General features: G+C 40.2%; 1 protein-coding gene across 2 annotated transcripts in view; it reads right to left on the bottom strand.

The window, feature by feature from the left end:
- The window catches only part of LOC139695254 (GTP cyclohydrolase 1-like), a 39,089-nt gene that overhangs the window by 9,107 nt on the left and 2,746 nt on the right, over window positions 1–27,236 (bottom strand). The window contains exons 1-2 of one of the 2 annotated variants that reach the window (XM_071593945.1): window positions 14,536–14,876; window positions 13,586–13,795 (exon numbers count right to left, since the gene is read on the bottom strand). In XM_071593945.1, the coding sequence (XP_071450046.1) occupies window positions 13,586–13,795; window positions 14,536–14,683 (358 nt within the window). In that variant the 5' untranslated portion in view covers window positions 14,684–14,876. Of the gene's footprint in view, window positions 1–13,585; window positions 13,796–14,535; window positions 14,877–27,236 lie in introns of those variants that run through there. The other variant, XM_071593946.1, reaches the window with a different exon arrangement.

Here is a 27,236-nt window from a genome sequence, read left to right as displayed (position 1 = left end):
GGTTTCTTGCAATTTATACACCCCTTTCAGAGTAAGATCATTCCAAAGCCTAGCTAAATGTAGTGAAATCATACTAAACTATTGCAGAAAAAAGGAACTAAATAGGTTATTTTCTAATGATTCAAGGAAAATCCAGGGGTTCTAACTAAATTGATCTTCTTCTGCGTCTTCTATCCTGCCGCTGTCGGTTTTCCCTTGAAAGGGTTTCGTTGGATGACGACCGCGGAAGCCTTGCCTCCCCCGCTACCGGGCACGACACTCGGCCGATTGGGACGAGCCCCATAGTTGGCAGGACTCGAAATCTCTGTATTTTCCATCATATTTATCTTGGGAATGATAATTGAGGTGGTTTCCCGTTGCCTTCCTCAATAGTGTTTTTAACGTGACACAATCACTTACTGGCCGCCCCACTGGGGTCAGACGCCATTGCAGCCGCCTCACTGAGGAACAGACGCTGCGTGGACTACCTTTCGTCTGGCTCCTAACCTTCGACCTATCTGGCATGGGTGACCCTACCAGGAGCAATTATTATTGCTACCGCCAACACAGCTCCAGGGGGTCATCGGAACGGACAAGCCCTTCCACCACGTCAGGGTTGTAGTTCATGGGAGGGAAACAAACATATAGTGACGGCTATTTATGGAAGTGCTATGGAAGTTCTGCCATAAAAGTTGGAACTTTTGTTGGGGAATATTAGCTTTTTTCATTGGAATCGCTGGAAACATTAAGCTTTATTTATTACTCAATAGTTCTTCAGCCTTTGGGAGGTGTGACCCACTCAATCGTACGGTCATTTAAAACTCTCCATACATTTAAAACGAATCTCTTTGAAAATAGTGATAGAGTAATCTTGTGTTTTCGAGAAAACGAATTAAATTTAGTGTATTTAGTAAGTACATTCTTGGCCGGAACAACTGTACCAAAAGCTGTTAAAGTAAAAGTTGAACAATGTATGATGAAAATGCCTTTATTCGTGTTCCAAATCACGGGTTGACTTTTGAATTATAAAATTCGTATTTTTACGACACTTTTCAGCCTTGACAAATTCCTGAATAGATTTTCGCAATAATTTATCTTTAATTGGTATGATGCCTATCAAAGACAAGCAGCACTTTCTCCATAATTAATTTTAACACCCTGACATATTCAAAATACTTTAAGTTGAGATTAACAACCAATTTTTATAAGTGGGCACTACCGTGAGGTGCTTGAAAATTGATTGTATTTGAAAATCAATGTTTCCCTGAAGATAAGAGAGTGGAGCTTAGAGAAAAGTAACTGCGCACGATAAATAAAATGGGTAGAGATATTCGTCCACGTTAGAGGAAACCACTCTTTGCATATGATGTAAAACTGCGTCTTACATGTCTTGAAACTTTACTTCAGATTACACGTCGGATGGTTGCGAAACACTGTATTTTAGATGCACCGCTGTCAAATACTTTACTATAGTTCCGACACCCTTCTCCGAGTCTTCATATTGTATGCTTTTCACCTCAACTAAATTCCACGTCCGCTGAGCTACTTGCATAACCATATGCAAATAATATCTACGTTTCCCAACCTGGGCTACGGTAGCCTCGGGAAAGTTCTCGTTCCAATCCCCCCTCGCCCATATTGCACAGTAGAAATAGTACCCCATGCGACCAGAACAAACTAACAGTTATCGACACTGGTAAATAATTAGTTTAATTTCACCCGCCGGCAAACTCTTAAATCAATTTCGACTCGCTTCATTTTCTGTTAAAGAGCAGTTTTGGTCGTTTGAAAATCTAATGATGATCCCGAACTCATTCCACCCAGTTGCGAAAATCAGGGGCCACAGATCACCGAAATATTTCGATGCAGGTTATGACGTCAACTAATGATAATTTAGCCTCATGGCCGAACGATCTGTATTCCTGCTGCTGTGACCAACCGCAAGTAAGAACAACTTCCAAAGGGCACGAGCTTCCATTGCTGATCTTCAGCATAAATATTTCCTCAGTGGACCACTCACTGGAACTAAAAGCCTCCATCTTTCCGTTGCAATATTTCTACATTTATTTACAAGACGCTTTAGAACGAGACAATTTCAATTAAATTTAATCATACGAGATTCACTGCACGAAATAACTATGGCATATAGCTGGAAAATTAGATAAAATAGTCAACTTTGATAAAAATGGAAGCGAAATTTTAGCGACAGGGTATCAGTAAGAAAGACGTCTTACTGAACTTAAAATTAAACCACTTGGCTTTTCCACATAAATAAAAATCTTAAATAAAATTTTTTATGTGGAAAATCCAAGTGGTTTAATTTTAAGTTCAATATGAAGAATTTCCCCCAAGTGACACCAGAAACTGTTTTATTTAAGACGTCTTACGCTACAAACGTGATTATCTCCCGCATTGAATGTCCATAAAACTTTTATTGAATAATTTACTGCTTTTAAAAATAACTATTGAAATTAAGTGGAAAGTAGAAGCATGTTTGCCATCAAAGGTAGAAGGTGAATACTAGTTTTGAGCTGGATTTTTAATATCTAAAAAGGAAGTTGACTCATTAAACTTGCATTAAATAATTCCTAAATCAAAGTTTAACTCTGAGAAATCAAAGGAGAAAGTGTATCTAACTCATATTCTCATTTTGCTCAAGAAGAAACAGACGCAATTCCAAAGAAATGGGAGCGTTCTTTCATTCCAGAACTACCCTTCCAATCAATTTTATGACTACTTTCAATAATATAAGATTTCTTCTAAAAACGCATGTTCTTTTGAACGGCATTTTTTATCAAAAAATAGAGCAGGTACTAAGCCGAAAGCCGATATTAAGTCATACTAGTGAAAAATGTTTTCAAGACTGCTAATTTCGTAAAGTTTTCAAATCTCCTGGCGAGGCGTTTTGTCACGTGGACTCGTGTACGTATTCTGCTCGCACATACGCAAGTATCCACAATTCTTTCGCCTGAGACTTGAACCAGGTTAAACAAATAACCGCGGCATCATTCTTGAATCACCACCTACCAATTTCTATCGTGTTTTAGGCCGAGGAAATGATGATTGTCATTTGAAATATACGGAAGGTTTGAATAAGCCCCCGGTGTGAAGCAGGAATTGTCGCACTGGTATTTAAGGAAGAAATACGTAAAAGGGCAAATTTTATTTTTCTCATAATGACGGACTTCCACTACATATTGCCTGAATCTGTTGAAAGAAATACGTTCCTCGGTAAGACAGATAAGATGTCGGGTGTGAATACCCTCGCGAAAAGGGCAGCAACAAAGAAAAACAAAGAGTCTTATTAAAAAAGACACGAGGCGAGCCGAAAAAACCTTGCACGTGCTAGAATAAATAACTGGTTCAAAGCGATAACTTCATTGACCTTGCAGACCACTACCTTCACCCCAAAAGTGGACGCACCAGAACTGGGAAAGTCCCCAGATTGAATTAAATGCCTGGTGGAGGATGCCTGACTGATCCTAGAGATACTCTGTCTCCATATTGCGGATTCGAGTGGGTGACAGGCACAGTTCAAAAGGGCAGGGCGGTTTATGCCCCATTATGGCCAGTTTTCGGTCCAACGTCAACTCGATTATGCCCTTTATCAGCCGTTTAAAAGCACTAAACTTTCATGGGATTCTCTCTCGTCCTCTCTCTCCAGACATAAAAATAATCGAATGATAGAAATCTTATTTCCACTTTTACATATTCCACATTAGAATGAAATGAGACACGAGGTCGGAGTCCTCCCTCGGAAAGAGAAAAGTCGGAGAATTTATCGAAGACGTTTCCACAAAACTAGGCAGTGAGAACAAAAATATTGAGAAGGAAGAAATACTGAGAAATAACAGTGGTAAAGACTATAGGACAGGCGACAGGCGAGTAGTATCAGGATAAATTTATGATATTTATCAGGAGAACATGAAGGATAGCCTTTTTCTGGATTAGGACACAGAAAACGGATGAATAGGCATTGCCTGAATGTGTGTCCATTCCCTCGCTTACAATGATTACCCCGAGGATAAATGAGCGCGATGAAGTCGGGGAGTATTCAGATGCATACATCCAAAGGCTTTTGTTTTTCTTGTTCAGGGTGCGGCAACTTAACTTCCTTTTTTGAAAGCGTTCTGCGTTTGAAAGAAGGAAGTTATGTTACAGCACCCTATACTTGGTAGTGATAAAAATATTTTTCTAAGAGGAAGCAAAACTGGCAGTGCATGAATAGTACACCTACCCACATTATTAAATAAAAAATAAACTTGCAAACACCAGTTTAAGCATAAACGGCGACTAAGTGCGATTGGTGTGGGATTATTGAAGGGTATTAACCGTAAGAATAAGAGAGAATTTGGTGTGAAATGAGTGGATTAACAATAAGGAGGTTAGATGTTCTAGCAATGGACGAGTATGTATGAAAGAAGTATGCTATGATTTCGTCGCACTGAGAGACTAAGAGAGAAATTATCAAGCAGGAATAGGAGAAAAAGTAAATTTTATATAACGGGAAAGCCATGGGAAATTTTGCTCGAAGAAACAAGTCAAAAAATAAAATTAGAAGTGTGATGAACATAAATACAGAATGGATTGATTTAACAGAAGCGAAAAAAGTGAAAAATGCCAAGAGAGAAAGACATGGGGAGTATGGAAAAAGTTAGTATATTGGAATAAGTTTGCTAAAATAAATTGGAAGACAAGTTGTTTTGGCTTTGATTACACTGTAAGAGAACGAAGCAAAGGGTACCTATAAATGTAAGATGTAAAAAATTAGCTGAAACAACAAAAAGTCTCCAATAAAAGGAAGAACGGCATTCAATAAGATCGACAGTCTTCGTGGTTATTCTGAGCACTCGATTGAATTGAACTGTGTATGGCACACAATTTCATTTTTCATTTCCGATTTCAACACTAGATCTGACGACACTTACGCTGAAACTGGGCAGTAGTATAAAGGGTTGCCCGTGGAAATGGATTCACTAAGTTTACTCATCCATTTTTGTTTCGATTTTAAAACAAGTGAATAGGTTATTCAGTATATTAAACAAAAACAGGAAATTATTGACGCTTTCAGGTCTGGCGAGGACCGAGGCGGACTAATATTCATATATCTCGCGCCTACTTCAATACGATCTTTGTGAAAAGCATAGTTTCATGGAGTATAGAACTTGTAAAAATCACATGATTGTAGGTTTTATGAATTTAACTCTGAAAACGCTAAGGCACAAACGTTTACATCGATCGCATATTTCGACTTTCAGCTTGCATAAGATTTGCTTGATCTCAAAGGAGAAAATACGTATGGATGCGCAAGATTGAATGAAGATATTATTAATGCCAATTTTTAAGGTATCATATTATTATTAATAAATTAGGCATTAGAAAATTCCTTTCGGATTGTCACGTTCAATGATAGACAAAGAAACTATATTTCCGTTACAATTCCTGTATATTTGCTTCTAAGCGTCACTGGGAGGAATGGAAAGCCATATAGCTAAAATGTATGTGAAAAGATGATACTCATTGACGCCTACTCTTCTGTACATTTTTATCACCAGTTAATTAGAATGCGTGCCCCAAGCATTTGCTAACACGGCCTCCCTACGCATTCGTTTTCCTCTGTTGTCGTTACGCTGACCCCTAGCTACCTGCCATTATGTAGAGTACGAGTATGAGAAGCCTCAATTTCATCACGTAGATGGGGAATCGGCGGCTGTGATGGGTTGATTACATAACACAAATGCAATGGAGGTTTTGAGACTTAATTCTATTGAACTAATGCAATAAAACCCATCCGTCCGGAGTAATTGAACATTTAATGGTTACTTGATTCAGACTGGAAATTCATCCTGTAAGTCATCCAGTAGGCTGGGACAGAAGTTCTTCCGGTGACGGCAAAAACACCACTGAACCTCCTCGGAGTAGTCTGTTGTGATGTAAGGAGATGACAACATTTTGGAGCATAAGCCTCCTCTAGAGGCCTGTCTATTTTATGCTCAATACCTGAGGCTATACGTAGTTAACGTTGTAATTAAACAATCTAGTATACGTCCCAGTACACCAGCACGGAGCCATTTGAGACCATGGAACTACCAAATCCACACTTTGGTGTATGCTGTGGTACAAGTAACGGAGCTAGACCAACAAAGTGTCCTCTTGCTGAAGGTCCGTCGTCTCTTACGCAATGTGTGTTTAAATACGTGTAGTTGACGCGACCGCCGCTGGCACCACCAGTGTTTCATATCCCGGATCATCTCATTTCGACATCCTTTGTCTAAGGATATTTCATGGCTGATTTATGTCCATATATTTCACGTTTGTGGACCACAGAACTCTTAGCACTGGGTCATAAATTGTTCAAGGGTCATCGGTTTTCGACCTCTGATGACCAGATATTTTTTTATAATAACGAAAGCTAAATTTCATGGCGTGGATCTCATTCTGGCGAGAAATATTCACAGCATCACCAAGTAACCCGTGGTCGACTTGGAATTGTTTTCACTAATCAATAGACAGGTCTAGTACAAAGGTAGGGAAAATATAAAAAAAATGAATTGCTTGATATTTAAATCCGCACCGTAAAGATGTTACCAAAAAGAGTTGACGAAATCTAGTAATTACCGTGGAGAAAGAGAAGTAGAAAGGAGAGGAGAAATATATGTACGACAAGAAAAATACATTCCCTTGGACGCTAATACTGACGAGAATTCTTGGAGCATGAAGACTGAGGACTTGGTAAAAATGGCTCAAAAGTGAAGGATGAAATGGAAGGAACAAAGTGGGGAAAGCAAAAGAATATGTTATCAATCAGATAACCTCAAAAAGAGAAAATGTTTCCGATTATAAAATTTTTATCTTTTAATTGATTTCTTGCGAAGTAAAATGAACTTGAATCCGTTCAGAGCACATGGTGATAGATACTGATTATTTGATGGAATTGGCAATAAGAATTTGCGTCTCTGATCATATAATACAAAGTGATGTTTCTCAACGAGAAATTCAATTTTCCACTTAAATGACGGCACCTGCGGATACAGTATTCGTACAATACACGACATACTGTAAAATTGGTTTTAAGAGGGGGGAGGGTAGTATCCCTTTTAGAACTTATCCTACCAGTTTAATATTTATAATGAAGCATCTCAAACTACCACTTTTGAGAATTTGAGAGTTATTAGAGAATCATGAAGTGCCCAAATGCAAGTCTTTAATACTCGTATCTTGCACTCCTATCTTTTAAGAAATACACGACATAGCTTTTAGCTACGGTAATAATAACTTCAACAACAATCCACAGACTTGAATAATATTAATTTGTCCTAAAAATTAAAAAATATTTTTTAAATATCAACCAGGATTTAAAAAAGTAATATAAGTACCCTGAGCGTCACTCTTTTCACGTACTTTACTAAACTAAATTTTTAAAACCCAAGTATCGGCCATCATACTGTGTACTATTTTGATAGGTCATTGAAAGTTAAACGGCTCGTCGTTGAACCTTCACGGTTTGTGCAACAATGTTAGCAGAAGCCAATATGTTTGACAGCCATATTCTGACATAGCATACCAAATTGTTTCATGTCATTATCATTAATGAGAAATTAGATTAAGTTACATGTAAAAAGGTATTTCTGTTAACGACTAAGTAACGATTCAACAGCGGGGTAAGTCATTTTTTAGGTCACGACTGGGTGGAGGAGGAGGAACAAACTAATATTATGCCATGCATTGCTCTACGAGACCCGCTCTCTGCCCATTTCAACCACATCTCCTGAACCTCGCCATTTAATTGGTAGTTCCAGCAGACCGTGCGAATATCATTCCAAATAGGTACCTCACGTGATGCGAATTTCAAATAGGGCTATTTTAGGGAATTTCCAAATTAGAACGCATGCAACCTAAAGGAGGTATTTTGATAATACTTTGTTGTGACAACTGAGTAACGTATGAAAATTATTGGAGGGGTTAGGCAGGGAATTACTCTCTAAGCGAAAGTTTAAATACAGATTAAAAATCTGACATAATTGAAAGGATTTCTCCTTAGCAACGATGCTGAAAATGTATTGTCAGCCTCATCTTACTTAGGATTGGACCATGTGATATAATTAATGAAATTAAGTGTACATAGTTCAGAAGCGACGAAAGTAGACGAGATTCAATATCGAATGATCCAAAATAGGATGTCCCATATAATGCTTATTCTACATAGTATGTCATGGAGCTCAAATATAAGCATGTTTTGACGGCACCAAATTGATTTTAGTTTAATTAAGTCTAAAAAAAGTCTGTCCGTTCTCTGCAGACATGCTTCAAGTTTAATTCATCAAATGCGTCAAAATGGCATTAATAAGATAGCGGATCCAATTTTAAATGTCCACCTCAAGTAATAATTTCCAATTGACTCATCGTAGCAAGTGAAAGATTTGTTAATTTAGAAGAGGCTAGCGGACAGCTCGCTATTCCCAGTTCGCGACATTTTCAATGGCAATCACCGCGCTTAACCACTATTGCAACACATTCCCACGTTCAATTGAGATGGTTTTCATAAACTTATTTCGATAACTTGCAGCTTAATTTGATATATTGTTAGCATTTTCCCACTGATATGTACATATTAACCATGGCATGATTACGAACTTTCAATTAGAGACGTATTCCTCATTTACCTCCAGGAAAATGACTTGCGAGTAGTCAATTTTACACGCCTACCATTAATTAGTGGCTAATATGAGACCGGCAATTAAGTTACCCGTTATCGAAATCATCTGAGTCTATACACTGCGCACAATCTCGAAATCTTTCCATTTTTGCCAGAGGCCTCAACGCTTTCGGCGAGCAACTGGTGAAATCAAATTCAATTACTTTCAATAAAATCTCACATTCACTCCGAAGCACATCTGAATGAGTCTTATTTTCCGAATTGAAGAGGAATCGAGACGCAAGGCCGACCAACCCTCCCCTCCCCCCCGCCTGCCCCGCACTGGCACCACCCCCTCCCCTTCCCCCCTTTCGCTCGTTCACGAAACCTAGATCCGACTAAATAGACCCTCGACACGGCGAAACAGTCATTACCCGCCATTGTGGAAGGGAGACAAACTTCGAGGGGAAATTCGAAAACTCTAAATGGAGGAGTTAATTCAATCAGCGAGAGTGGAGAAAATCCCATTTTCGATTCGGAGAGGACGATTATATTTCATCTGGATGACTGGATCTACATGATATAACGTCATGGACGCGGAAAAGGGAGGCACTTCGGGAGGGTTGCTCGAACGGGGAGGGAATGTCCAGATAGTGAATTAAGGACACGCGCCGTCCGACAGTCCAACCGTCCTCTTCCAGTCGAAAGTGATCACACCCCCCGGCATCTCTTAGATACGACCAAAGCGGACAATGAGGCAAATATCCGCTTTTTGACCAAAACAGTCAGCAGGCCAGGAACCAATCTCGTGGCTCGGGGAGCCAATTCAATAATATTTCAGTCAAATATTCCAAGTTTCACGATATTAAGAAAGCTGAGGGAATTGAAGGAAAATTCCTCTCGGAGCCCTCCCCAACCAGAGAATCACCGCACCACTCTCAACCTGTGACTCCGTAAGGTCCCACCCGACGGCGAGCTACCCGTGGGCGTATCCCGGATTTCTATTGCCGTTGGCCGAGATGGAATTCATTTCTTGCACTCCCTGTGGGGGATGTAAAAGACTGCTTTCCACTCTTCTCTATTCAGTTTTAATTCCCTCGCCCCCCTTATAACTTTTTTCCTTTTATGTCCTGAATTTGTCCTCTGTAGTTCTCTCTTGGCCTTCCTCTTGAGGTGTTTCCTTAAATTTTCCCTTTGTTATGCTTCTAACTAATAAATTGTGCTTCAAGGACCTGTCCCATCAATCTACGAGGGGTAGTCAAGTGAAAACAGAACACCCGCCATAACACACAACAGTCCGCGGGAAAGGTCGAAACGTCGTCGTCACGTATCGACACTGCCATCGCCGAGTAGTAGAACTGCATGAGAACAACTCGGCGCACGCAGCTGCTTGTTCGGTCATGTCCTTACGCGGACTGGTACCTAGTGTGTTCGTCTAGTTTTAGAAATGTAGGCAAGCAAAGAAGGGTTTAGAAGTGTGGTTCGTATTCTGGTGGCTGAGGGTACTGGAGAACGCGGAATTCATCGTCGCATGTTTGCTGTGAACGGTGAACACTGCATGACCCTGACGAGTATGCACGCGCTGTTTGGTTTTCATACGACTACTCCCAGTAGTTCCTCTTTGCCTTTGAACTTATTAATTTGATCCTTCCGTCTTTTGCCCTCTTCTTTATGTATAATTCCTCGTCCGACACTTGGTTCGTCCATTCAATCGTCATCATTCTTCTCTCCAGCATCATTCTATTATCTGCTGGTCCACTTTTCCGATGCCTCATATGCATGTTCCGTAGAGTTGCATTCTCCGCGCGAACATTTTGACGAACTGCTCCCGTCATTCAACCTCAGGTTCTTGGAATATAGTCGTTACACCTTTTTCGTGAACACCTTCTTAGCTTGAATTGTTCTTCTCTTGATGTCAGTCGAATGTCCCCATCCCAAGTTATAATGCTGACCAGGTGGATGAAGGATTTTACTTTCTCTAGTTTCATCCATCGAACTGTGAAAGTCACCTTCAGCTTCTCTCTGCAGCAAACGAGTATTTCTCAATTTTCATTAGTACAAGTTCTCTCCCGTTGATCCTCTCCCGAAGTATGCGGTTCATATCATTCAGAGTTGCATGTAGGTCTCCTCATGTTACTGCACTATATGCGCTCATACATACGTACGCACACAAAATTACATTCATTCCGGATAACAAACTCCATATCTATGGAATAAAATTCTTGAAGTTGCAGCGCAGATGAGGTGTAGTGGGCGTTGAGGACATGAGAATAGTGTGTGAACAAAATTCAATTAATTCTCGGGAGCAGTCAAGTGCATCCTTGTTAAATATCCAAATTCAATTTTTTCTCCGAAATATTTTAAAAATGCTTTTCACTCCATTTCTCTAAAAATATGCCAATCACCATTTTCAACTAAGGCCGTCTGACTCTCTGGTGTGAAATGGCACTTTTACGATGCCTCCGACCGTTCCCAAATATCCACCCAACCGAGTCTTCCAGAGCAAGCCGAGACGACAGAATGAGGGAACTCCAGGAATAAATCTCGGAAAGCACTAAACCCGAAAGGGGAATCCATCCACCTCACATTGTGGATGTGTGGAAAACACAAATCTCCTTCGGATTAATGAGACGCGTGTGACCGACGCGCCGAAAACTCTCCATGCCGACCCACGAAGAAATCACGTCCTTGCTAGGATCCGGTCTCGAGGAATGGGACAAGAGTAAGGTATAGCGACGGCTCGCACTACGGGCGGGGGCGCCGAGGGGGAGGGGATTCACCCCACCAGGATATCGCTCGCGCCTCCTCCGCTCAATTAGACGACAGCCTGCGAGTCTCGCAAATATTTGTTAAACGGACGCAAATATAGAGAACGAAAATAGAGTTCCCCAAAACTGGAGCTCATGACAACGGATAACAAAATATACGCACCGCCCAACCCGCATCCAATGCACACATCTTATCTTTAGAAAATCTACGTAGACGGTCCGCTGGAATAAATTAAACTGCTTAAGTTATATTCAATATAATAAATTCAAATATAATTATAATATTGACACGTGGGATACGCAGTTGCAATAGAATATCGGCGGAGCTCGTCGAAATTTTTTGATTTAAGGTAACAATTCAATGTGTCATGCAAAGTGAAATATTCCATTTGCGAATAAGAACAAGGCCGTCTCTTGGCGGCTTCCCTCTCAAACAACAGTGGAGTTAACGGGAGCAGGGTTAAAAGTAAACTAAAGCAAAATATGAAAATTCGGAAGAATCTTATCATATTAACTTGAAAAAGTAAATACTCACCCGGTGTCTGAGCAGCTGAAGCTTGAAATCCAAAAAAATACGATCCAGTTAAATTTTAGAAATCATATGTTCAATGGCTTTATTATTACGGCATCTGCATTACGTGGTTTACATATGAAAAAGTTTAAATCAATCGTGAAAGTGCATGCCATGAACTGTCAACCATGTCAATAGACGGCTATTTATGGGACGATAAATTCCTTACAAAAAATATTCGCGTCTGACGAAGAAAGCTAGATGATGTCCAACCCATACCAAAATATTCTGTATTCTTTCGGAAAAGGGTGCTTCCAAATTTGAGGTGTGCCATTGCAGGGGTCAGATATATTGATTTTAACTTTCAATTCAATTACGAGAAGATTAGGGGAAGTCCAAAAACTGGAATTCTTGGACGAAAAGGTCTCTGCGAGCTATCTTAAGTATCATTTCCTCCGTACGGCTTTCAAGTTATTGAGTAGCCATTTTAAAACTTTCATTGGCCAAAGTTCAAAGTTAACGTGGACCAGGTTTCTTAAGAGTCGCGAGAAATAACCACTGTGCGCAACAAAGTAAGAAACAGGTTTTAAGTATTCCATTCCTTCCAACCAGTTGGCAAATAATGTGAAAGGAAAGTACCCTTTTAACGAGGCAATACATTTAACGCCCCTGAGTCCCGCACCACAGTGCAGGTCAACGTCCGCACAATGGATCCCGAGGTGGAATATCAAACCTGAACAAAGCAAAAATTAGAAGAAGATACACCAAGAACTCGTGAACAAAAACAAAATTTTCGAAATTTTAAGGCAATCCGAAGTTTCTTCGCGAGCTGCACATAAAAATCATCCGCGGGCACATAAAAATCATTCACGTGCCAAGTGACAAGTGTGTCACGACGTCTCCCTATGTCATTGAACGGAGGTAAGAGTTCAGAACAAAAAATTTGCAAGGGAAGAATCAGACGTCCGCCACACGCAAAGCCAGGTTGCAGAAATCCCCATGTATCGCAAATATGTTGGCAGGAGGTTTACCACTGTTTCGTGATGAAGTCAACCTGTCAAGTGCAAGAAGCGCATTTGCGTGTATCAGCGCGTAACGCATTATCACTTTTTTTCAACCGACGAGTGGCCTTAACTGCTAATTCAGGACTTTTTTCAAAAGCGAAGAATACCGCAATATGTTGGCGCCACCAAAAATGTCATCCTTTTACTCCTCATAGCTGGAGGGGTTCGTATCTCAATCTCTCTTATGCTTTGTCAGCTTCTGAGAGTTCAAATATTTGACAAAGCTAGCCGATCATCTTTAAACTTGAGATCTACCTTGATTTTCTAGGCTTCCACTTCTTAACACTGGCTCCACAATATTCGCACCCATGAATTTGCCTTTCGATTGAAATTAGCCCTTTGCCTTAGTTTTTCATGAGACCTTCAGTAAAAACAAGCTAATCACGGGGGCGACTGGACTTTTCCCTTGAATAATATTCCGAGTGTCAAAATCTAAAGAAAACATGATTGTCTCTAAGAGAGAAAGTATACCTTACCCACACCCAATTTACCTTCGTTATCATTTTTTTTTAATCACCGTTTGGCACCGGATAATAAATTTACTGCCCTAAATAGCGAGGCAAGAGTAAAATGGAAAGTGAGCAGAGAGGGAATGAAACGAAACCCACATTGCAGTATGTGTACTGACCTTCGAGGGACTGGTCGTAACCCTTTGTGAAGAACAGCATGGCCTTCGCTGCCCTCTCCGGCGTCTTGACGAGGCCCTGCCTGTCCGGGTCCTCGCCGGAAGAGGTAAGCAGGAGCCGGTAGGCTCTCGACATCTCCGGCAGGAGGGCCTCCCTCGTGGGGGGTCGGTGGTCCAGCTCAAGATCGTGGTGGAAGACGCATTTCTCGTGGCCTGGCGAGAGGAAAAAATAAGAGAGACCCGAGGGCATTAGAAAAAAACAGTTCTTACCTTCCTCAGAAGTGAGTGATGGGAGCAAATATTTGACAGGAGAACGGTGAAGGCAAAGACGAAGTTTGTGGAAAACAAAGAAGTGGGAGGAATGTGATACAAGATGAATTCAAGAGATGCGAGCAATATTCCTACCGCGGAAAGAGTCTTGGAATTTGAACGACCGGCGTCAAAATTTCGCAAAACGCGAGCCGCGAATTAGTTCAAAGAAATGTTCCCACTGTCAAGTCAAAACGTGACGAGCAGTAACAGCAAGAAAGACAGGACAATGTAATTCAAAATTTACAAAAGCATTAGCGTACGTCATCGCATTGAAAATGGAAAGAAGGGGTGGAGAATAAAATTCGTCTGTTGAATGAGCTGAAGAAAAAAATGGAAGAAAAATCGTTCCTTCAATATTTACAAAACTAAGTTCGTTTAAACTGACTTTTCTGCACTGCTATGAACTTCAAGTAGAGCATTTACTTAAACTAGGGATAGTACAGCGGAGTGAAACTAATTTTAGTGAATCCATTCACACGCAAAAAAAAAGCTTGCAACTCTATCCAGTTATAACGGCGTTATGTGAAGGAATTGACATGAACTCAATTCCCGAAAACTTCCTTTCTTTCCGCCGCAAACCCTTCGAACGTGCTAGAAGGGTCACTTTTAAGTCTCCTTAAACCGTCGGCAAAAGACCTCACCGGGAGTGGTCGAGGTCCTCGGGGTGTGCGGGGTCCCCGGCACTTCCAACTGGGATTCGTCGATGCTTTCGGACCAGGAGACCGTCCTCCCTTGGGCCCGACCGATATCAATCTTGGGACGGTGGCGTTGCTCCCCGTTCATGGCCATGGCTGTCGACGGGTGTGGAAGCAAGAGTTCCTCTGCAGCGATGGAGATCGGAGAGGAGAGCGGAACTTAGCAAAAGAGCGGTCGGGAGGGAAGAAGACTTAGCGCGGACGAGGGCGCGAGAGAAAGAGGAATGACGGGAAAAAAAGAGGGGACGGTGTGCTTTGGAGAATGTGTCCGCAAGGGAGACGCCTGCCACTACGCGATACTGAAAACTGCCAACGTTCAGATTCCTTATACCCTCCCTCCTTTTCCTCCATTCTCTCTCTCCCTCGGGCTCCCCCCTCCCGCGGCTCCCACCTCCTCCCTCCCCTCACAGCCCCATCCTCTCCTCCGTCGTCCCCCTCCCGGTCCATCCCCCGTGGATGGTCGCATGTCGCAATCGAAGGGGAAAGGGTGGAGAGAGGAAGAGATAGGGATAACGCGCGCGAGTGTAGGGAGGGTTGAGGGAGCGGTTAACAAACACCCGTCCCCTCCTCCAAAACTCCTCCGCAGTAGTATTTATGGGAGGCGACCGACAGCTGAGGTCATTTGCGCCATTAGGCGCAATGATGGATAGGAAAGGATGAAAGGTGGAGAAAAACCCGGCGTCGGCATTAGCTTACTCTTTACGAAAGGCGCCAAGGGGTCCGCAGCTTAACGTCCCATCCGACGGACGGCGAACTCACTCAAAGTACCCTCCACAAAACACCTAAAGCAGTGATCGATGCCACTGAAAAATATTCAACACCGCCGGGATTTGAACCCGGGACCTCGGGGTGGGAAGCCACTACGATAGCCACCGCAACATCTCGACCCCCCACCTCCCCATCCCATCCCGACGACCACGAATACCCTCTTTTCCCACCCCATGTCGGATACGGGGTGGAGGTGAGGGTTGGCAGTAGTGGTCTCGGGAGGGTGAGATGGTGAATAGCGGGGGAGATGTGGGGGGGGGGAGGTTTGCAAAGGAAGCAACAGTTCATTTTGATAGGTTTTTAAACTAAACTAAAGGGGGAGATAACATAAGTATTACCTCCGTACCCACCACAAAAACGCCCAGACGCGCGCATGAGCCCGCGCACAAACGGGCATTAAAAGAACGCGCTCACACAGTCAAAGCACGCCCACAACATTTACGCACGCCATTATATTTTCCTTATCTAAAACTGAAGAGAGTGTGTGATCTGCCTTGAAATGACAACGGGGATCTTCGGAATAGTGTATCTGACGACTAATCGGATTTACTCCGGTTCATACCCTTGGATTTACACTCCTGTAAAATGGCCGCGGAAATTTGGAAGGAGACTCTTCCGATCCAATCTGCCGATTAACACAACCACTTGGTAATTGCAATATATTTTTAACGCACACGGCCCGGCCTCAATTGATCACTTCGATACTATTCAATCCGACTACCCTTTTTGGTGCTAAAATGATTAAATTTTGTTCAGATTTTAACCTTAGTAATACAAAATTATGTTCATAGTGTAAAGGGAATAAGATTAATTTTCCCGCGCATCTGTGTGTTTCAGGAAGTTTACATTTACCAGTTATCAAAAATATTCCAGTCGTCAGGCATTTGTGAACGTTTTTCGGGAGACTAAGGAACCCTATCGTTTAAAATTTTTTTCACTTTCGATTTATAACATGCTCGCTAAATTTCCAAAGAAACTGCGGGAGATGCCGCAACAGTAACTTTTAACGGAGTCATCCGCGTCAAGGCGAATGATTTTTACACTTAAAATTGTTGCATTGAACATGCTCGCTCTTTAAGTTGGCAATTTACCACCATCTACATGTTTACACCATATTGCCACCAACGTATGTGCTCTCCGTGGGCATCAGAACTTATTGCATATCGCCAGATATTTCCAAATTATCCTTTCATTTGCATATACTCACCATACGAATTGTTAAAACTTTTGGTGACAGTAGATAAGTTGTAATTGAAACATCAAAGGAATCGAAATTGCACTTGATTGAAATGGCACTCTTAGTCACGAGTAGACATAGCCCCACTTATGTCAGACGAGCTACATAACGAAAGTTGATTATATAATAAATGAGTAATTAACAAAGGCTACCAGCCAGGTAACATATTCAGGATGCGGCGCTTTTGGGCGCTCAGGGCGCTTTTTTGAAAGCGTTTTACGTTTAAAAAAAAGGAAGTTACGTTTCCACACCCTGTACTAGTCTCGTTTGAGTCTATATTCAGCACCGTTCTGATACCTTTTACTTCCTGACCGTTTCTTTAAGTCTCGGGTTAATGATTTATCTAATAAAAGTCTTGGGTTTCTACAAGATCGTCGTGTTTCCAGAATTTATAACCTATTATTAAGATATTTAGCCCCAACTTTCACCTATCGTTCACGGTTTACCCCTTGAAGCCTCCTATGCACACTTTTGTCACCACTGAATTCATTAGTAGATAATATAGCGTATCCAAACACTAAAGCAAGTATGCTGTATCTAATTTGAAATACAATTTTCATTTCAAAAACACTTCCGAATACACATTTTTATTACACTTGATGGGGCTTAAAATATATGCAACAACAACGCTTTTACATGCGTAGTATTAATTACAAGCCTCGAGTAGCGTAATCATAAATATATGACTTAGATCCAAGTGCATGATTTAGGTAAGAATAATATACGCTCCAATTGACGCTCCATACTTTATACAAATTTGCGCTCCCTTTCATTGCCCATACAAATCAATTTGAGCATTGAATTGTGTAAATAAAGGTAGGTATTGAAAAGAAATACTCGGCGGAAAGATACCGTGGAAACGAATCAATGGAAATAAACCCAAAAACCACCAAAGGAATCGAGCAAGGTTTTTTTTTAGATAGTTAAGCATTTGAGAGTTCTATGAAGTATATAAGTTAAACGTTAAGCAGGTTCTGTTTCAGGACGTGTCAAATTTAAGCATCGGAGTAGGAGGCCCAATTTGCTTATCTATGCTATGATGCCATGAAAAGGCACGTGAATGTTTCGAGTAATATTAAAAATCGAATCACCGGTTCAAAAGGAAAAAATACTCTCGAAATAAATCTGACTTGCGGTAGTTCTACGTAGTTAACATTAAATATTTTGTTCTAGTTGACCTTTATTGAAAAACACATTTAGACGCCAATGATGTAGCTTCACATCGACAGTAACGACCAAATTATGTCACGGCTTACTGCGCATGAAGTATAATTCTACGTAATGTAAAAATGAACTCCGTAAATGGATATCAACTTTTGCGCATTCTTGCAATTCTCATTACACAACGACATAAACAAGTTTAAAATCAGGCCTGTCTTTTTTTTATCACAACTTGTATTGCGTTGAGAACATTGGTTTGTCCAAGGTTGAGAACTTAACAAAGAAAACCCAACTCCGAAAATAAATCTTGCCACGATGTAAACATATCATCCAGCGTTACACTTCGCTGTTTTCTTCCTCCCCCACCCCCTCCTCTGAACCTACAACACTCCCATTGGATCGTCTATTCTCCCCACCCACATTCTGCCGTCCAATCACGAGTTTCCCCTTTTCCCTCCCTCCCCCTCACCAATGACACAGTCCTTCAAACCCCCCTGACGGAATATTCATTCTTCTCTGAAGAGGCCTGCTTGGCAAGCGAAAAACCTGGTCCCAGGTTTTCTCTAGGCACCTATACCCAATACTTATTACCTTATTTTTTGTTTGTGTGATTTACGGGTCCCCGACCTTGGAGGAATCACTGTAAACCCTGGAAGAGTGAGTGTGTACGATTCACAAAGGTCTGATACACCCGAGTGATTGCGTGTTTACGTATGTCCTTTCTGTTCCGTGTGTTACTTCTGTGTGATGGACGGGTCCCTGGCTGAGGAGGAATCCTGGTAAACCCTGAACGAGTGGGTACTTGTGAATCGCAAAGGTCGCTGTTTTCGAAAACACACCCGAGTGAATAAGTGAAAGCGAGCATACGTCAGTTTTATTATTTTGTATTCATCTGTGTGATCGGCGGGTCACTGACATAGGAGGGATTCATGTAAACCCCGAGTGTGTGTGTGAATGCGATTTACGAGAGTGCTGCTATTCCTCAACACACCCTAGTGATCGAGGGGTTGTAAGTTTGTTTTAATTTTTATTATTTATTTTGCCTTCTTGGTGTATGATTCAGGTATACGTAGGTCATCGTTTCTTAAACACACCCATGTGACATAGTGTGTGCTCCCTATCCTTCCCCTTACTTGTAATTTTGTTTTTTCCCCCACCCCCTTTTACAACCTAGTACCAATAAAGTTTACGGTCTCGGCTATTCCGTTTGCATTGCTTCACGACCGTAGTTCATTTTATATTTACATGGTCAATTTACATTTCTTCGCTACAGCAGGAAGTTATACAATACAATGTTATCATCGATACGAGGTAAGTATACAAAATTTAAATATTACTAAATGAAAGTAACCCACGAGACATGAACCAAATGTAATGCAGATACTAAAAGAAATGATAAAGACTAACAGAAAAAAAATCATTTGCAGATGGCCATTGGCCGTCTCAAAAATCAAGTTACGATTTTCATTTAAATATGGCGAAGTCGATACAGATTTAATTCTGCTAAATTTTAATTTGGATCTGGAGTAAGAATTTCCTAGAAAACGATTACCATCATTCACGTCTACCACGCACATGGAAGTTCAATTTACTTATTTTTTCCGATGAGCACTGACTAAAGGGCAGTGGGCTCACTTGTTTCAATTATTTCACTTTGTGAGAAATGATTAGTGAAACTGTTTTGATCAAGGCAAACCTGTTACAAAAAATTACTAATCATTTATCAGTATGCCAGTACTATTAGAATTCCAAGGTCCAAAGCAAGACGTCACTTTCAATATAGAGACCAAGTTGACGTCAGTAAAGAAGCCAGGTTTAAAGAGAACACGACAGTCTTTGTCAAATGTATGTAAAATCCAAGGGTCATACTGGAAAACCTTGAAAATAGACATTCATTTAGCACTAGGAGTAACGACCGCGTTAAAAGGAAAACAAAGCGTTGGCAACGCTTATATCGCAATAAAAGGGAAATTTCCTGTACAACTCATCCAGAGATTCTTGATGAAATTAAGCTATCTGCGTTGAATTTTCAAAATCAGTGAGATGAGAGAGAATTTTCTAATGAATCACCGACGCAGTAAGACAGAAAACATTCGGAGGCCACACCATATCGTCGGCCGAGTGAAACAACGCAAGTTTACAGTACGCAAGTACAACGAGAGAGTTTAAGCATATTTTGACGGTGAAATCATGAACTTGAGCAAGGAAGAAAGTCTCTCGAATGCGAAGCGCTTCAAATATATTACCATTGGCTTTAAGTTATTTTTAATAGCGGGTATAAAAGCATTATTTATAAATTGCTATTAGCAGGCACCATATAGGAAGGAAGAAAATTTCTTTGGAAAGCGTCATTTGAACAATGTACTTGCAAACCGCTAATGAGCAAGGTCCCCTTTAGAACTACAACAGTCGAAGGTATCGACGACAAAAAGCATAATTAACCATTTCAGAAATCGTGATAACGGGCGAAAGTCATTGAACGCAAAAAAACTTAATAATGCCCATTCAGGTGGAAATTGACTTCGTGGGGTCCATTTCTCAAGACTACAAAGTAGCATTAACAGTCTTCTGAACACAATCAAATGTAATATTAAACCTTCAATCTTACCACCGTGCAATTCAAGTTAAGAATGCTGCTCTATTTTTTCCACCAGCAAACTCCATATATGCTAGATGAGAAAAAAAGTTGCTATTCCACACAAAAAACCTGCAGGAATTCCACCTAGTTAAGCCTGAAACTGTAAAAATTATCCATCTGAAACTGAAAATTATCCATATATGCTAATTAAAATGACTTTTAAACTGAATTGTAGCTTTGAAGAACGTGTCCCAGATGTGCATAGTTACTGTCCAATCAATTCCTATTTCCTCGCCTATGTCAATACCATCAAGGAATATTTCGAAGTCGGATTGATACTCTTTAAAATCACATGTTCATAGAATCTTCAAAGCCAACTTCAGGGTACGGGGGAGGGGGAGATAATACCCTAGGCATGCAATATTCACAGCACAACATGGTTAGCAACCAGTGGATATGTTATGAAGTCTGTATGCTGAACGCAGGCATCCACCAAAGGAACCACCTGTATTCCTCAGCTAGAGATTTGTAGCGAAGCCGCACAGAACGTTGGCCATGCCTTTTAAGAATTCCACAGGCTAATTGAACCTAAGAAATATCCGATACGATATTATTTTTTACCTACTTTTGGGCTCCGAGGTAGACGACACGGTCGATAAACATTTCGTCATCTTGACACATCACGGAATTATTTAGGAAATACTCAGTACTGGTGCTGTAATATCAGAAGATACGTAGAAACATTTAACGGTGCACACGATATTTTTTGTTGACATTGAATTTTAAATCCGTAATCAGAAGCTCTTTAGCTATCCTAATCCTATTCTAATTATAGGTAAAGCTTTGAAAGCGAAGGATGTTAGCTTTAACGGTAACTTGTTAACAAATATTAATGAACCCAGTCACAGTAAATTCCAGATGCAAGAATACATATTTAAAACAAGCTAACCTTGGCTGGTAACATACCCTTGTTGCTATTAGGTCCAGACAGAAAAATTGTAAATAAATTACCCCAATCCTGGAACATAACAGACCATGCTTATTCCATATTCTTCTATAGTCATATTCACTTCATAATAACTTAATGATGAAAGAAGACACTTTGCATCAGAAGAGCTTTGCATCATGAAGGATTTCCACCATGTCACGCCTTAAACTGTGTCATGCAAGAGAGCTTCAAGAAAATTATGTATAGGCTTAATTTTTATTGAATAAAAACATTCAATTCTATATAAAAGGAAATTTTGTCCGAGTCTCCATCCACTTTTATGATAAAAAAACTGCGATACAAATACGTCTGTGAATGTTCTTAGCCACAACCAATGGCAATGATGAAATTTCTAGGGAGAAGAGAGTACAATAGCGAAAACAAACACACACATTTCTAGTTGCTGTCACAATGATAGCTAGTCGAGAAGGGTTGAGAGAAAACCCAAATAAGTAAAAGTGATCCGTGTTTCTCTAGCGTACGCCAAATGCAGGAAAAATTAGCGGTCTAGACACGTCAAAATTTCTCAAATATTTGTTTACACGTGTTGCATAGCAACATTATATTTGTATCAAAATGGCTCCCAAGTAGGTATTAAACTTTAAATGAGTAACCATGGAGGATATCAATAAGGGGATTTATGATATATACTATCGTAAATAATTATAAAAGTTTCATAAGTTAAATATTCACAACATTATTCATATTTATAAAGCAGTGGTTTTCATAATTGCAATTTTCCCTCTTGCGTTCGTGATAACAGTATATTGTTAAAGTGTGTGCTATCAAACAAACAACTATCCAAGGCGAACTTCGACAACCTAATCACTTTTAATAAAAATTATATTTGAGAAGCTCAACAAACCTTCAAACATCATTTGGGCTAGGTTTATTTCCGCCGGAAAAATTAGGATGAGTAGATGATGGAACTCTTCAGTGTAGGAACATTCATGGATTGAAGAAATTGGAAGGTTACAAGATATCTTGGAGGACCGATTGATCACCCGTTAGTATCGGATCTAGAACATCTCCAAGTGAGTGAGAATTTTTATGAAATCAGTTTTCTAACCTTAGGTTGAAAATAATTTAAAATGTTTCACTAACCTCAATACATTTTAGAGCTCATCGTAGCACCGTTCAAGGTGATGAGTTTAGGATTGTGGTGCAGTAGCCATTCAAAATTGACGTCAATTGTCTGAATTAATTACTTCCAACGTTATTACAACCAAAAATATTTCCCAGGCTCCCTTATATCCGCCGTTTTTATCCTTGGTGATGAGAAATCGGAAACAAATTCCAATCAACACTGAAGTAACACGAATTAAGGGCCCATTAATCTCAAATTTCAGTATTATTTGATGGGCGAAGAAGTGGCATCCCTAATTTAATTTAATTTGCTGTACGCTGTAGCATAACTACATTTTCGATTCTTATTTTTCAAATTTAGAGTAAAAAACTTTCAAATTTTTGGATCTCTCTCTCCGCTCACCAAATTCAAGCCAACTCCCCATGAAACGTTGACATGACACCCATTACCGGTTATTTCAGGATTTCCAGGAGACCTTGAAATTGTTAGGGAGTGGCACTAGGTCCAGTCAACCACTTATGTAATTTTTGGAAGCTTCATGAGAAAATCTTCCCGGCCACTAGTCATTGCACGCGCCCTCACATGGTAGTCCTTGGACGTATATTTGCCCAATTAACATCTTATCAGGTTATTTCATTTCATTCTTTAAAAATCCCCCTCCTCACCTTCCCCTTCTTTCGTATTTTCTTTTAAACCGAACAATTATGGTGGTATCGCAATATGGTAAATCTCAAAAAAAGGTTATTCCATGCATCTATCGCACAAAAGTGGGTGTCTCTAAAATTCACAAAGGAACCTCATCAACAACATTTTATGACAGAAATTTTCGCTGAACAATCTGGTTAAAGAAAAGGTAAGAAAAGAGCGGATCTGCTTTCAGCCGGTTCGCACGAGCTGAGTCCGCTAATAAAAAAGCAGGCCAGTAAAAATGGGAGAGGGCCCAAACTAAATCGAATTTCCGAAAGACTTATGCCCTTGAACTGTTCTCCCACTATATATCCGGGTGAAATTTCAGGAAGTAACATTTACAAAATGCACATTGCATTAATTTATTCTCCAGTCCTCCACCAATGATATTCAGATACTAGGCGCCGAAGATGAATCCGATAACAGATGAAACTGGCCCTCAACGAAATAGTTTATCCCAAGCTTTACAGACTGTCACAGAGTATATTAACGAATTGCCTCGAATAACTACCAAATTAAATATCACCAGCGCCAAGAAACACGATTAGGTACGAGGTATTGATGACACAGGTTTTTTTTGTTTCATGAATCCTAAGGAGTAATAATCCTAACAATGGCAGGCCCTAAAGGCGTTGAGCAAATAAGATTGCAGTTATCTGTGATGTAATTGCAGTTTAAATGGTTTGGCAATTATCTGTACATAAATGAGTTGGATGTGAAATATTGGAAAAAAAGTTGTTTTGATCTCTTTCTGCTACCGAGATACGTAAAACTACAAAATACCCCCCGCAAGCCATCGGCACAAGGGCGTGTGGCAGGGGTGTTACGCCAGCAGCTTTACATTAGCTCATGAAGGAATTTGGAAATGGGTTGTCTAACATACAAAATCTCTCATGCAACACGCATGCCATGCCGGACACACCATGTGATAATTGGAGTATTTAACTTATTCATCAAATTCTAGTCATGAAGATAAGGTATTTGAGCATTTGTGTTTGACTTGGTTACGATTCCGTATTGTGAGAGGGAAGAAAATTGTCCGTAATCGGCTGACAATATTTGAGAAATCAAAGATTACAAGCGTTTTTAATTTTGTGACTTACATATATTATTCGTTTTCTTTCAGGAGGTATAAATATTATTTTGTGCAATTATCCTTTGCGAGGACATGAATGCCAATTTGATGCGAATGACCCTTAAGAGAATCCTTTTATAGAGGAGAGAATCAATAACAAACATATGTGAATGTTACCACTCAATTCTCTAATAAAACAGGGTCAGAGTTCAAATAAACTAATTCATACAGCTTTGGATGAAACTATTGCAATATGTGCATAAACGAGTTGTCACAAGGTGAAGGGAACAGACGGGTACTTCGAGTAAATACGTTTAGAACAGATTAGTAGAAACTTTGATGTAGAGTGTGGTTTTATGCGCCACGGAAACTGCAATTGAAAATTGATGATAAAGAGCATTTAAGATAAGGGTGTGGAGATGATGAAGTAGGAAGAAAGAAAAACATACGAGAAAATGCTACGCATGATGGGGAGGAGAGAGTAGTGGAGATTACTAGTGGAAATCCAAAGGTGGAAGGAAAGATGGATACAGAGTTTACCGACGAGTAGTAGGATGTTGAAGTCATATAGTGGAGAATGTTAGGCAAACAAGGAAGGGGCAGCAATAGGATAGGAATGTTGGATGGGATGAAGGGTGGAATAATCCTCGCTGAAGTCCTGCAGCTGGCTCCAAAAGAGTTACATCAAACCAAGAAGAAATACTATTTTTTCAGCGTACATTAAGTTTTGAGGTAGTTTTAAGCAGTATTAAATACTTGGGAAGAGGGAATTTATTGCAGGTCGAATCGTCTCAATAGCATTTTGCCCATGTAAATTCGGAAGCATTTACGAGTAGTCGGAACGTCAATTACCATGAACGATTGATGTCAATGCGGAAAATACCAGTACGAGTCGAGATAAGAATAGAGATTGGTTTCAGTCAACGGGATACAAACTTCTTCGAAAACCCTGACCGTTCTCACGACTGCTAAATCGCCACTCATTTCCAATTCATTATAGTGCTTCGGAAAACTCTCGGTATTCCCGGGTTACGTTGTTACGCGACTCGCTCAAAATCTATCAAAACCTCACATCCACTCCCGCGGATACTGCCCCCTTGACACATGAGGCGGTTACCTAAACTGGGAGAAATATCAAATAAGCCGTGGCGGGAAAGGTAAAAATCGTATTCAACACAACGCAAACACGAAAGACTATTAGATCACGAAAACCTCGTTTCAAAATCCTTTTTGACAGATGTGGATGCAGCTCAAAATGTATTAAACACTATCATTAAAGTAATCAACCCGAATCGTTATTATTATTATTATTCGTATTCTACCTTCTAAGATAGGTTTTTGATAGACTTCAGTAGCACACATCTCTACATCTCCCAGCAAAAACAACTCGACATCAAGCACTGCAATAAGCCCCTCAAATTCCGCATACTGCCTCCCTTTGCCCCATCCAACATCCCCACCATACTCCCTCCCTTTCCTCGTATGCTTAACGTTCTCTCTCTGTTATAGTCTTTATCATCCCATTGCCAATCAGAATGCTCTATACCCATTTTTCCTGCTAATGATTTCTCCCAGCAATCCCCTCTCCTCCCCCGCCATACCCAGCACTTCCTCGTTTGGTTACCTTTCAATCAACTTCACCTTTTTCCATTCTTATCCATGCCCGCAGTTCGAAAGTCTCCAATCTACACCTGTCATCTTGATACACCTACGATGGCGATGGCGAGAGTGGAGCTTAATCCGAAGTCAACCCTGAAGCTTGTGAAAAATCAAACACCACTTCCAGAGTAATTTATTTCCAGCAACCGAAAAATTACAGGGCATAGGGCATTTTACTTGTGTTCTTCAGGATTTGTGAGCTCTGATTCGAACTGGGGTGAAATTCACCAAAAATATGAATAAGTACTATAAAGAACGACCATTACATTGGGTAATCCAGTTATTTCCTGAAGAACGACTGCGTTGTTATCGCAGAGCCGTTAACGCTTAAAAGCACCAGAAACGGATCCTCTTAAAATTCCTTTATTTTTAGGATTACTATAGATTTCTTCCTCAAAATAATTGAAATTTCTTAACAAGAAATATTCAATTATGTGTCACTGTCTATTAATTTCTTAAGTCCATTCATCCGTCAATGGCGGCGTGCTTCAATATTTGCATCGTACTCCTAAGAATGAGTGCTTTCACAAAAACTGTTTTTGTACATTTGCAAAATATCTTTTGAACCCTTCTAACTTTTTCACCATAAATAAAATGCTTAGCTTTGTAGGTAAATCATCTTAATAAATCATCTACGGCAGAGATCGAGTGAGGTCGGACAAGAAATATCCGTAGTTCTGAAAATGAAGTATTTTACAGCAGATGAATTCGATCAAATACATTTTTAGTGCGACATATGGAAATAAGAATTACACTTTAAAGTGTGCAGTGATGAAGTTTCAGAATGGAAGTAAGTCCCTATCGATAGCTTACTGCATCAAAAGTAGCTAAATAGAAAGTGTTCTTGTATACTCAACTTAATACTTTGGCGTTACCCTTACTTATGACCTCTCCTGAATGAAACGGGTACGAGTAAGCATGTGGAAACCTAGCAAAAACTAAGGATTTACAAGAAGAGTATGGGGTTAATGTGACGAAAAGGTGTCTGTGGTTAGGTTTTATTTAGACTATACTGCTAGTATAGTCTAAATAGTCTATAGTCTATACGAGATTTATGTCCTCATGTAATTGGATATATATCTATATATATATATATATATATATATATATATATATATATATACACACACACACACACACACACACACACACACACACACACACGAGGGTCATCCGGAAAGTAGTACCCGTTCGTGAAATAAAGACACAAAAGTAAATATTAACAAACATAAAAAATTTTATTTGAAAGAGGATACTTTAAACTACTTCTCAACATAATCTCCAAGCAAATTAAGGCATTTGTCATAACGTGTGACAAGTTTCTGTATTCCTGCTGCATAGTCCTTCGCCGCCAGCTCATTGAGATACGCGAGGGACCCATCTTGCACAAATTTTTGCATAATGCAG

The sequence above is a fragment of the Hetaerina americana genome, unplaced genomic scaffold (genome assembly GCF_022747635.1).
Source record: "Hetaerina americana unplaced genomic scaffold, ioHetAmer1.1.p SCAF_6, whole genome shotgun sequence".
Classification (NCBI taxonomy): Eukaryota; Metazoa; Arthropoda; class Insecta; order Odonata; family Calopterygidae; genus Hetaerina; species Hetaerina americana.
Note: the sequence above shows the minus strand (reverse complement) of the source record. Positions and strands in the feature narration are given on the sequence as shown.